Source organism: Somniosus microcephalus, chromosome 25 (assembly GCF_052327205.1).
Source record: "Somniosus microcephalus isolate GS21.2 chromosome 25, FLI_Smic_1.0, whole genome shotgun sequence".
Lineage (NCBI taxonomy): Eukaryota > Metazoa > Chordata > Chondrichthyes > Squaliformes > Somniosidae > Somniosus > Somniosus microcephalus.
In genome coordinates this window covers 48,777,942-48,791,232 of record NC_141011.1, presented here as the reverse complement: position 1 = coordinate 48,791,232, position 13,291 = coordinate 48,777,942, and the positions used below count along the sequence as shown (strand labels likewise).

The window sequence follows — 13,291 nt, the reverse complement described above, 5'->3', positions numbered from 1 at the left end:
CCAGTCTGCCATGCAGGACCTTATGAAAAGCCTTGCTAAAATCCATATAGACTACATCAAATGCACAACCCTCATTGACCCTCCTTGTTACCTCCTCAAAAAATTCAATGAAGTTAGTCAGACATGACCTTCCCTTAATAACTCCATGCTGACTGTCCCTGATTAATCCATGTCTTTCTAAATGAAGATTTATCCTGTCCCTCAGAATTTTTTCCAATAATTTTCCCACCACCAAGATTAGGCTGACTGGCCTGTAATTACTCGGCCTATCCCTTTCTCCCTTTTTAAACAACGGTACTATGTTTGCATATTCCTAGCTTTTTTTTTATTGAGGTGAAGCAGAGTTACTTTGTTGGAGATGGTGCTTGCTTGTGCACTTAAACATATTCAAAATAGTTCAAAGGTGGAAGCAGAGTCATCCATGGAGCTTATATAAACACCACTGATAGTCTGAGTGATATTCCCTCCCACAGCCCTGAGAGATGAAGCAAAACGTGGACAGAAGGGAGTTCCTGCTTGTATGAGAAGACATGTTAGTCCTCTCCACAAGTGCAGCAACATTCCCAGTAGGGCTTTCTTTTCACACTAACCAAGAGTATTGAAGGCATTTTCTGCTCTGCTACTGGTTTCACCGCACACCGTGTGTAGCTGTGCAGGTGTGTGACCTGTTCCTTGGTCAGTGCCAAAGCAGCTGTTGGAAGAAATGCAAGAATGGCCAGGGAATGGCTCTCTCCTTCTCTACCCACCCTGCTCCACCTAAAGAGATTTATATAGCGCCTTTCACAACCTTGGGACACCCCAAAGCAAATGAAGTACTGTACTGTTAGTACAATTGTACTGAAATAATATGCAAAATGGTTCATTTCAGTACCACCTGTTACAACCATGTTCATCCCATGGCCGTCTTATTGGGTACACCAGCCCTAGCCTCTTGGGACAAATGGGCTTTGCAGTTTACTTGGATACACACACGTAACCAAGCAAGTTGTGGCCTTAAATTTTATAGAACTAGGTTTAACTATCTGGTTGGGTGTTGGGAGGTTTTGTGTGGAGAGGAATGCATTTCTCTAGCGGGGCTGGGGGAGGAGAGGAGGAGGAGAGTTTTAACCAGGGATATTGAGGGGAGGGGCAGAGGCGAGGACTTTGCTAGCCTTGGAACAAGCATTCCTCCCTTCTTTCCTGAAGGGGGTGACTTGCACTGGGATAGTGTTTCTTCATTGCTGGCCACCCTCCAGTACCACAACCAAATAACGGTTTGCTAAAAGGGAGTTGGACGGCCACTTGAGGATGAGGAACTTGCAGGGTTACGGACAAAAAGGGAGGATGTGGGACCAAGCACGACTGCTCTTTCAAAGAGCCAGCACAGGCACGGTGGGCCGAATGGCCTCCTCCTGTGCTGCAAGTTTCTATGATTCTGAGTACACCTAGGCCGTATGTGTTGCTGGGGTATTCAATGGAGGAGTGTAGCCCAGCCGAGGCTAATCCCTGTGTCCATTAGCGCACATATTAGATAATCAGTGGATGGTGATTGAGGACAGAAACCCTGTACTTCTGGGGATGGGTTTAGATTCCAGACTATTCCAAACCTCGGAGCTGCTATTCTGCAGTTTATAGACGAGAATTTTTTTTTGTTGCAGCACAATCTTTTCCTTGTTCTTAAATAATTACCAAGTCATGCAGCTACTGATGTGGCCTTCTGATAATGTGTTTTATGAATGGGATAAGTTGTGTCCAGTGGCGCTTGATGGTGGCTTCTTGAGTAACTGAGTAGCATGGTCTAATTGGAATCCAGGATATGCAACCAGAAATTCGAGAGGAATTTTTTTACTCTGTAGTCATCGTTGTTTCTGAGCTGGTGAGCAGGATAAATAGAGCATGTATTGAACATTTTATGAGAGAATTGAAGCTGAATTACATTCTGAAGTTGTTCCATTTTGGTTTTACTGTTGACCGATTTAATCTGTGTTCTTAGCCATTGGTTGGCATGTCCTGCTCAGGACATGTGGCTCAGTGGGTAGCACTCTTGCCCAAGAGTCAGAAGGTTGTGGGTTCAAGTTCCATTCCAGGGACTTGAACACAAAAATCTAGGCTGGCCCTCTAGTGTAGTGCTGAGGGAGTGCTGCACTGTCGGAGGTGCCGTCGGAGGTGAAACCAAGGTGAAACCTGCTCTCTCAGTTGGACGTGAAAGATCCCATGGCACTATTTTGAAGAGGAGCAGGGGAGTTATCCCCGGTGTCCTGGGCCAATGTTAATCCCTTAGTCAACATCACCAAAAACAGATGATCTGCTCATTATCACGTTGCTGTTTGTGGGAGTTTGCTGTGCACAGGTTGGCTGCCGCGTTTCCTACATTACAACAGTGACTACACTTCAGAAGCACTTCATTGGCTGTAAAGCACTTTGGGGCGTCCGGTGGTCGTGAAAGGCGCTGTAGAAATGCAAGTCTGTCTTTAACTGAGGGTGAGTTTGTAACTGTGACAGTGCCTCTGGACTTCGGGCTCCTATTTAAAAAAAATCCAATTGAAAGCCATAAACGGGAACCGAACCGAACCAGTACAAGATTCAGCTCTTCTTGTGGGATTTAAAAACATGGCAGTCAGGGGATTCAAGTCCACAGCAGCCAAAAAGCATGGCCACCACAAGTCTAACTTCCTTCCATCTGCTTTACGCGCTCCACCCTTATCAATGCCAACTTAATTTCTGGGGCTGGGGCTGGGGCTGGGGGGGGGGGGGGATTTGCTGATGCCTTGGCTCCTTTTTTATAGAAAACAAACCAATCTTGAATGAAAATAAGAATTTATCTTGGGTTGGGGGGTGGGGGGGGGCCCCGGGTTGGGGGGTGGGGGGGGGGGGCCCCCCGCCCCCCGCCCCCCGCCCCCCCCTTCCCCAGACCTCCCGAGAATGCAGGAAGCAGCTGGATTTGCATTGAGGTCGATAGATTTTTGGACACTAAGGGACCTGGCGGGAAAGAGGTCGAAGATCAGCCATGATCTTATTGAATGGCGGAGCAGGCTCGAGGGGGCGTAAGGCCGACTCCTGCTCCTAATTCTTGTGGTCATATTCTTTGGCTACCATAGATCACCGAATGTCCAAGCTTTTGTGGGCTGCATGGGTTTGTTACCCTGTAGGGCCACGGATGAGGGCTGACGTTTCGAGTTTGCCAGCAACGCACGTGTCATATCGCTGCGCTGCCCTCGTTTTTTTTCCCCCTCCTGTCCATTACAATTAATAGGCGGGAAATCTGGGGAGGTGGTGAGGGGGACGCAGCTGTGATTCCCCCAATACGCACACTCGCTGAGGCTACTGCCAGAGGCAGAACTTTCGATAATCTGCCCTTTTTAAGTTTAAATCCATATGTACCTCAAGTTGCTGATTGTTAACGGATCTTGGTGCTTTGGTTGGTTAAGGGTTTATCTACCAATAGAAAAAGAAGAGAGACTTGCATTTCTATAGCGCCTTTCACGACTACCAGATGCCTCAAAGCGCTTTACAGCCAATGAAGTACTTTCTGAAATAACAAACAGAAAATGCTGGAAAAACTCAGCAGGCCAGGCAACATCCGTGGAGAGAGAAATAGAGTCAACGTTTCAGGTCGATACCCTTCGTTAGGACTGAAAAAACACAGGAAATGAAACAGATTAAAAGGTCAGTTTGGGGGCTGGGAAATGGGGATGAAAAAACAAGAGAAGTGAAGAGACATTAAGAGGTATTCAAAACGAGACGAGATGGTGATAGGACTAGTAAAGAGACAAAAGACGGTTTTAGATTAGGTGTGAAATGCACTGGCAGAATGAGAGACAGCTGCCATGTGGGGGAGGAAAAAAAAGGGGGAAGGGCCAAAACAAAGTTGTGGATAAAAAATATATAAAAATGTAATGGGGGCCGAGGTTATGATCTGAAATTGTTGAACTCGATATTGAGTCCGGAAGGCTGTAAAGTGCCTAATTGGAAGATGAAGTACTTTCTGATGTGTAGTCACTGTTGTAATGGCGGCAGCCAATTTGTGCACAGCACGCTCCCACAGACAGCAATGTGATAATGACCAGATAATCTGTTTTAGTATGTTGGTAGAATAGAATCATCGAATAGTACAGCACAGAAGGAGGCCATTCGGCCCATTGAGTCTGCGCTGGCTCTTTCGAAGAGCAATCCAGCTCCCCCTGGCTCTTTCCCCATAATCCCTGCAATTTTTTTTTCTCCAAGTATTTATCCCATTCATTTTTGCAGGCTACTATTGAACTTGAGGCAACAGCGCTTGAAGCAGCCCTTTCCAAACCTCCTAGGCCCACTAAACCCACGTGGGAGCATATCAGTAAATAAGGAATAGCTGCATAAACGGGGCCGAGTTGCCGGCTTCAAAGGCCGGGTCACTGGGACCTGGGGGCCACACGTGACCCGAGAGCTGCAGCTTACATTCGGCTGCCCTTGGATAACGGGTTTCTCCATACTGCTGGTGAAGCCGCTCCCCAGCATGAACAGGATGTACGTTTCTGCAGCAGTGGGGAGAACCTGGGAATTGCAAGCATGGATATTGGGGAATCTTGCCAGAGTTCCATCTAAATCGGCCAGTAATTCAATGGTTCCATGCTGGACTGGAGCTGGTAATGTCCTGTTACTGCCTGATAAAGTGGGAATGCAAAGGTGCCTCAGATATTTGGAGGAATGCATTCCAGTTTATTTCCCCTGTGTGTTTGTTTTTATCTCTCTTTTCCCCCCTCCCACAAGTGGCACTAAATATACATCACTCCCTTTACCGCTCCGGGATCACTACACACTTTTGGGTTGAAACCTTGCTGGATGTTAATACCAGGAAATTCCATTTCCTGCTTTTTTTTTTCCAGGTCTAACGAAAGGTCATCGACCTGAAGCGTTAACTCTGTTTCTCTCTCCACGGATGCTGCCTGGCCTGCTGAGTTTTTCCAGCGTTTTCTGTTGTTGTTTCGGATGTTAATACATTTGTGTTGGAGACACGTGCTGGCTATTTTAACAAGAATGTTAATGAGCTTAAAATAAACCAGTTAGCACTTCCTGTTAAAGTAACACACAAAAGATATTTCATGTGAAGGTGCTCGTTACTAATATCCCACCGCATGATATTGGCTCCGTGTGTTTTTAGTGATGGATCATTTTTTTTTTTTGCAAAATAGTTCCTAGCCTGGCATACTGAGTTTTTGCAGTGTTGGATTGTAGCATGTTGTAAATTACGATAGGTTATTTGAGAGAGGCAATCCATGCTTAAGGAAAAATAAATTGTAAACTTTTATGCAGTCTGATTGGTTAGCAGTACGAACAACAGGTGATTTATACAATCACAAAAAGATACAGCACAGAAGGAGGCCATTCGGCCCATTGTGCCTGTGCCGGCTCTTTGAAAGGGCTGTCCAATTAGTCCCACCCCCCCCCCCCTTGCTCTTTCCCCATAGCCCTGCAAATTACTTCGTCCTGATATAAGAAGTGTCGATTAACATAGACGTTATTAGCTGCAATAAAACAACTTCGATTCTGATCCGGTTAACCAATATGTTTTGAATTCATTGCAACGTAAACTAGTTAAAATTTGTTTTAGTACGGTTATTTGTAGACCCCCACTTGCAATGCCCCTTGCCCTATTTTAACGACTGCATGTTTGATATATCAATCTGATTATGCCCAATGAGTACTGCTGATTTTGTGTGTTTTTTTTTTAACGAGGGGTGAAAGATGGGCAAATGGCGAGATTGCCCTCGCCCTACAGTTGCCAAGCATCTTGCTAGCCTATTGGAGGGGACTGTGCTGAAATTTAGCCCTCATTCATCGTGCAGAAGATCAAGGCATTGATGAGGAGAATCTTTTTTGTTTTGTTTCAGGAGTGGGTATTGCGGCGTTCCCACTATTTTCTTGAATCTGTAAGCAGAAGTTGTGTGATGGCGATGCACCAGTGCCTGCTAAAAGAGTGCTGTAGTGGCGCTTCTTAGTTTCCAAACAGGCAGCCACTGAGCTGTGGGGCTTTTAACAACGAGTAGACGCGTGTCGAAATAAAACGTTCCCAAACGTAGCTTTGTCTTTTAAACTGTTTACTATAACACTTCACAAACGGAATTAGAAAGCAAACACGTATAAACGAACACGGTCAAAAACTATATTGCTCCAAACCTCACAACTTCTGCCTCCTTCAGCCACGTGGAGTTTAAACTGTAAAATGGCTGCATACCATGTGTGGCTTAGGGACTGTACCATTGTGGCAAGAATGAAGGGGGTGTCTCGGACTATACTACTGGAGCAAGAAAATAGGGGGTTTCTTAATACAATAAGTCAATCAGGTAAATTAACTGTATTATGCTATTTAACCAATATTTTAAAGTATTTTCTTAAGCTTTTATGGCTCTTACAAGTGCCTTGACCTTCAGAGGAACTAACCGTGCTTTGCTTTTCTTGCCCAGCATGAAGCATTATCGGAGTACCGCCCTATCCTCGCCAGTAGTTCCAGCCATCACACAAGGTCTTCAATTGCAGATCGCAAGCTTACCATTATACCCATCATCTTCATCTTCCTTCGAATCTGGAGCACTGTGAGGTTCATTCTGACACTCTGCAATTCGCCTGCTGTGCAAAATGGACTGCTTGTGATACTACATGTAAGTACAGTAATCTGCACACGCACTGCTGTTCTGATGTAGCAGTTTGTAATTATGGCTTGTATCATCTTGACGACCTTCTCTGATTCAGAAGGTTGTCTGCTCAAGCTCCACTCCAAGACTTGAGCATATTCAATCTGTTAACAGCCGGGTAAATTACTTAGAAACATATAAGTGGATTTAAAAACCCAAGAGTAATAGCTGGTGAGCACTAACAGACGATGAAAGCGGAAGTTTGCCCAGCTCATGCCCTTCCTCCCAAAATAAGGAGAGAACACAAATACACAGCACAACTTCATTCACAAATCTGAACATGGGAGTAGACCATCTTATTTATTATCTTAAACGGTTGTGAAATAATTTGCAGTGTGTCCAAATTTCCGACATACATGGTGAATAACCAAGCTCTCAATTCGTCCGACTCGGCTCCCTCCATCCCTCCCAGGTTGATCCTGAAACGTTAACTCTGTTTCTCTCTCCACAGACGCTGCCTGACCCGCTGAGTATTTCCAGCATTTTCTGTGTTTCTGCTGTTTTACAATAGTGTGAACTAGTGGGGGAAAATATAACACCTTGTAACACAGGCAGGAGTTTTGATACAGATTTGAATAATGTTTGGCGAAAAATCAGAGTGTATGGGAAATATATACTTCTGCTGGAGACTGCAAGTAAAGGCTTGTTGTAAATTACCGTCAACTTTTGAGTACTTCTTGATTCCCATTTGTTAGCACCTTGCAGACTGCAATTCCTTGTATGCTCTGGCCTTTAGAAACATAAGATAGGAGCAGGCCATTCGGCCCTTCGAGCCTGTTCCGCCATTTAATGAGATCATGGCTGATCATCCAAATTCAGTACCCTGTCCCTGCTTTCTCCCCATATCCCTTGACCCCTTTAGCCTTAAGAAATATATCTAACTCCTTCTTGAATATATTTAATAAGTTGGCCTCAACTGCCTTCTGTGGTAGAGAATTCCACAGGTTCACCCCTCTCTGGATGAAGAAATTCCTCCTCATCTCAGTCCTAAATGGCTTACCCCTTATCCTTAGACTGTGACCCCTGGTTCTGGACTCCCCCACCATCGGAAACATCCTTCCTGCATCTAGTCTGTCTAGTACAGTTAGAATTTTATAAGTTTCAATGAGATCCCCCCTCATTCTTCTAAATTCTAGCGAATATAAGCCTAATCGACCCAATCTCTCTTCATACGTCATTCCTGCCATCCCAGGTATCCGTCTGGTGAATCTTTGCTGCACTCCCTCCATGGCAAGAACATCCTTCCTCAGGAGCTACCTAATGATTCAAAGCTTATGTGGAGGGATAGCTGGATCAGAAGGATCAGGAGCTGGTATCTGGCTGTCCAGTACTTGGTAGAGTTCACTCTGCAGGCTGCTGTGATTTTTAGCTTTGGGGTTTGGACAGCAGCGGGAGTTGGGGTTTTTGGTTCCAGGATGAATAGGATGGCCAGCATTTACTTCACAAGATGATATATCTTTTTATTTAAAAAAAAAAAATCGCCATGGGAATCGAACTGCACACGTGCGGAAAATTCGATATCTGTGCGACGCATGTGCAATGACATCACTGCGCGTTTGGACTTTTATCACCAGATCTACTGTTTTTTTTTAATGGGTTGGGTGTGGCGGGGAAACTTGTCAGCCGTGGATCAGTGGGCAGCACCCTCGTCTCCGAGTCAGAAGGTTGTGGGTTCAAGTCCCACTCCAGAGAATTGAGCGCACAAAATCTAGGCTGACACACCCAGTGCAGTGCTGAGGGAGTGCCGCACTGTCTGAGGTGCTGTCTTTCAGATAAGACATTAAACTGAGGCCCGTCTGCTCCCTCATGGCACTATTTTGAAGAAGAGCAGGGGAGTTATCCCAGGTGTCCTGGGGCCAATATTTATCCTTCAATCAACATCACTATAACAGATTATCTGGTCATTATCACGTTGCTGTTTGTGGGAGCTTGCTGTGTGCATATTGGCTGCCGCATTTCCCACATTACAACAGTGACTACTCTTCAAAAAATACTTCATTGGCTGTAAAGCGCTTTGGGATGTCCAGTGGTCGTGAAAGGTGCTGCATAAATGCAAGTCTGTCTCGCTCTTTCTGTCCTTCATCCATCCACCCACCCACCCAACCACGGAACAATCGGGTGCTAAGAATTCACTGAGTGTGAAGTATCGCCTGGGTGGAGTTCGGTTTGCCAACCTAACCTTCCAGGATTGTCCCAGAATCTCCAGGAATTGAAGATTGATTACTTGGGCATTGCTGCGAGCAACCTGGGTGGGGTGGGGGGGGAAATCCATTGGCTATTTATATTTTTTTTAAAAGTGAACATTTCTTTTGAGAAAGAAAGACTTGTATTTCTATAGCACCTTTCGTGACCTTGGGACGTCCCAAAGAGCTTCGCAACCAATAAAGTACTTTTGAAGTGTCGTCACTGTTGTAATGGTAGTTACAATAAATAATAGTTTCTATTCACTGTGGAGGTTGTTCTGGGTCGTGTATACTTACCCCTCCCCCACGCCTGACCCGAGAGCCCAGTCCAGTAGTGCGGAATGCATCCCTCTAATACTGACATCCTGAGGTCATGAAAGGCGTTCTATAAATGCAAGACTTTTTCTTTAAACTCTAGGGAGCTCTCAATTATCTGTTGGGGCACAGTTGTCCTCCATTGAGGTTCAACAGTAACTTGACTATAGTCGCAGGTGTCTCGTAATCTCTACCACATGACTGTGCTGAAAGTCTTCCAATTTGACCTTGTCTCTCTCTCTCTCTCTCTCTGTGTGTGTCTCTCTCTCTCTCTCTCTCTGTGTCTGTCTGTTTCTGTGTGTCTCTCTCTCGTGACTTGAAAGGCTTCATTGTACAGAATCAGCTGATACTGATTTTGCAGCTTTTTTTTGTTTCTGTCCAGCATGCTAATTGTTTCTCTCCACCGTCCATGTCCTGCAGGGAGTAGGAAACACCTTTCAAGGAGCAGCTAATTGCATTATATTCGTCCTTTGCACTCGAGTTGTTCGGACTCGACTGGTTTCCTGCCTGTGCGGCTGCTTTCGATACGAGATTGAACCAGTGTCCCGCAAGACCAGGGTGAACAATTATGAGGCAGTGGAGCCCCGGCGGAATGCAGCGATGACTGCCCCCCTCGTATGTAACTGAAGAGTAAGCTGATTCCCAAAAGACGCTGGGGCGTACCTAAAACTTCCTTCGGCCGCTTTTTCAGCAGTATGAAGACACTGGGGCACAGCACTTTTTGTTGTTTGTTCATTTGCGTGGTGCTGACGGTGACGATCTGTGGTCTTTTGGAGGAGTCACTTGATCGAGTGTTTGGTACAGAAAGCTCTGACCCTTGCTGAGTTCGGGAGCTGAGGCGAGCAACTTCCCCACAATCCCTGCACAACCAAAAGCTGGGCGGACTTCTCAATTGCGAGCTTGTTTTTCAAAACCACAGTGCCTGTTACTGTTTTTTTTATTTTAAATCAATCGTGTTGAGTTTAACAGCAACTGTAAGGAAAACTTTTCTGCAATACTTGAACGTTGTTAGATACCAGAAAGTGAATTAAAAATGCTCCTTCTGACTTGTAAAATTTCTCTCTCTCTCTCCGACTGACATTTAAAATTATGTTTGAGGTACAGATCCTGCTGGTATACGTCGATGTGTTGGTTATTTTAGTAATGGAAGGGGGTGGGGGATCTTGTGTAGTTTGACTGTAATCCCCAGCTCAACACAAGCAATTTGGAAGACACTTGGTTGCATTTGTAATCCTTAAGCTTTATTTTCAGTCTTCCATCTCCTCAAAGCCTATGACTAAAATTTTGGACCTTACGAGCAATAATCCAATCTGCTCTCTTTCTCCCACAGCAGTTTGTCACTAGTTTTAATATGGGGTCCTCATTTGAAGCTAAACTTAACCTCTGGTTCAACACCCACCTGCTCAATCATACAAAAGAGGAGTTAATTATCTGAGAAAAGTTGCCATTTTCAGGAAATTGATATCCAGTTCATGATGTACAATTCTGTGTCTATTGCAGTAGGCTGCTACAGATAGTAAGATCCCGGGGCTGAAATTCTCCTGTCCGTGATGTCACCAAAGTCAACGTAGGTACCAAATGTTTTGTCCTTGTGCAGACCTTTATCACCAAAAAGAATTTCGCTGTCTCTAGATTTGATTTTTTAAATTTGTTTTTCTCATTCGCCTTTATTTTGATCTTAAACTTGAGTTACTTTGGTGAATTTTGAATTTGCCTGCGGTTTGCTTGTTGTGTGGAGCCATGTACAAACGATCATGTACTCTTTGGCTGATGAGGGATCTTCATTATTGCAACTAGATCTCCATGGAAACCATTTTGAACTGTTGTGTTTTTTTCCAGTTACCAGTCTATTCATTTTCTACTAAAGGACCCAATTCCCAATCCCAGTCCACTGGTTTGATTAGTGGCTGGGAACAGCGTTCAATTCCCACCTGTAGTCCATATCCGTGTCTCCATTATGAAATGTCTGAAAGAAAATGTAAGGGCTTTGGTGAGGGAAGAGTTGAAAGAGGGAGAGAAAAGTTAATTTAAAAACTACTTTTTAATAGTAGAACAAAAGGGCATTGACCGAGACTCTTATCCTTTTTAACCTAATTTGGCCACTTTTTCCGAGGGCTTGATTTCCACAGCGATGACCACTCCCAGGCGATGGGACATTAAGTGTACCCTACACCCAGTTTGCTTTGAAATGTACAGGGAGCACTCACTGTGCCATCTTTTCCACTTTAACTCCCCGCATTTAAAAAAAAAAAATCCAATATTGGGTCCTAAAAAATTAGTCCTGCAACTCCAAACAAAATCTTGGATCTAACAATTGCTAAGAATATGGATCCATCTCCACGTCTCTCGTTGTTTCTCACGCTCTTTTTATATTAAAAAAAAAGACACTCACTTTTTTAAGAATAAAACTAAATAATGGCCTTCTCTGACTTTCAATAAGTAACTACATCAGTATATTGACAGTGTAAAGGTGGCGCACATCCTGTTTTGCCTGCAAAACCGTGATTACACACTCCTAGTAAACCAAGGGTGGGAAGTAGAACATCCTGAAGTGCATGAAAGGCATTGCGTCTATGCAAATTCTTTCTCCCTTAACAGTAACGGACGTGGGTTTCCCCCCCCCCCCACCCCCCCGATCGTGTTCAAAGGCATTTTTCAGTGAGAAAATTCAAGTAGTTCACACTTGCTTGTATCAAGTGCCATTTGATTGTCAAAAGAAGCATTGCATGTAAAAACCACTGAGAACCCTTTGTTACACCTCATCCTTTGTGATTCTGTTACACTTTTTTTAAATTAAAATTTTGTAAAAGAATTTTCTAAATGTCCCAACCTTTTTTCTTCCTGGGTGTTTACTATGTAAGTGGTCAAATTGGAATATGTAAATATAGTCCTGTTGTTTCCTCAGTAGGTTCAAACATAGATTTTTGGATCATTGTTTTTTGTTTAGAATACATAAATGAGAAAAATGTATTGTGGTATTCTCTAACTGTAATAAAGTATTTTTGCTAAACGGGAATCTCTACAGGATGTTCTGTCTTAATTTTCTGGGTCTGTAGAACTTCACTGTATGTAAAAGCTGCCTTTTTTAATTTGCATTTTTTCCCCACCCTGCTTTACACAGATTGATACTCCTGTATTTTTCTCCAACTCTAAGGTTAAAAAGTGTTCTCCTTGGGAGTCTCTGTAGTAAAGCGTTAGATTCTTGCCTAGAAGAGTAGTAGGTCAGCTGTGGCTCAGTGGGTAGCACCTTCACCTCTGAATCAGGAGGTTGTGGGTTCAAGTCCCACTCCAGAGACTTGAGTACAAAAATCTAGGCTGACACTCCCTGTGCAGTGCTGAGGGAGTGCTGCACTGTCAGAGGTGCCGTCTTTCAGATCAGATGTTAAACCGAGGTCCTGTCTTGCGCTCTCAGGTGGACGTGAAAGATCCCACGACATTATTTTGAAGAGCAGGGGAGTTCTCCCCGGTATCCTGGTCAAATCCCTCACTCAACATAACAAAAACAGATTGGCCCAGAAATTAGTGTCCCAACGTGCGAGTAAGCACCATGTACTCGCGCGTGGGACCGATGGAATTGCTGTTTTTCTGCATGCACAGCGCATGCGCGGGAAACCGGCATTTCCGATCCTCTGAACCAAGGGGTTCAGAGGTCGAACGCGTGCACGCAGGAGTCTGCGCGTGCGCGTTGAACTTTTTTTCCCCCAGGTTTGCCCGTGCGTGAAGGCCTCCGCTTTTTGCACTTTAAAAAAGCAGACGTAAGGACTTAATTTTAAAAGGTAAGTGGTCTATTAATTAAAATTAGAATTTTTTTCCCACAGGTTTATTATTTTTAAAGACTTTACAGTAAGGTAAGTGTATTTTTAGCCCTGATTTTTTTTCAAAAATTTAAATTATTGTTTAAAATAGTTATTTAAAGTTATTTATAGTTCATTTAAATAGTGTGATGTTTTTTTAAATTTTATTTCAAGTTTAAGTACTGTTTTGGGCGCCCGGAGTTTTCATGAGTTTGACAGTTCTTACCGTCAAACTCATGAATGAACTTTTGCATCCTCCGATTGGTTGCCCAGTGCTCACGTGATCCCAGCCGACGCATCGCACTAAGTACGCCGCTGGATCACGCAAGCACCGCGCCGGGAGCTGAACCGG

At 44.2% G+C, this 13,291-nt stretch overlaps 1 protein-coding gene across 1 annotated transcript in view; it reads left to right on the top strand.

The window, feature by feature from the left end:
- The window catches only part of gpr157 (G protein-coupled receptor 157), a 43,204-nt gene extending 31,043 nt beyond the window's left edge, over positions 1–12,161 (top strand). The window contains 3 exon segments of the mRNA XM_085967357.1: positions 6,420–6,614; positions 9,566–9,754; positions 9,756–12,161. Of these exon segments, the coding sequence (XP_085823483.1) occupies positions 6,420–6,614; positions 9,566–9,754; positions 9,756–9,779 (408 nt within the window). The 3' untranslated portion in view covers positions 9,780–12,161.
- The last annotated feature ends 1,130 nt before the right edge of the window (positions 12,162–13,291 follow it).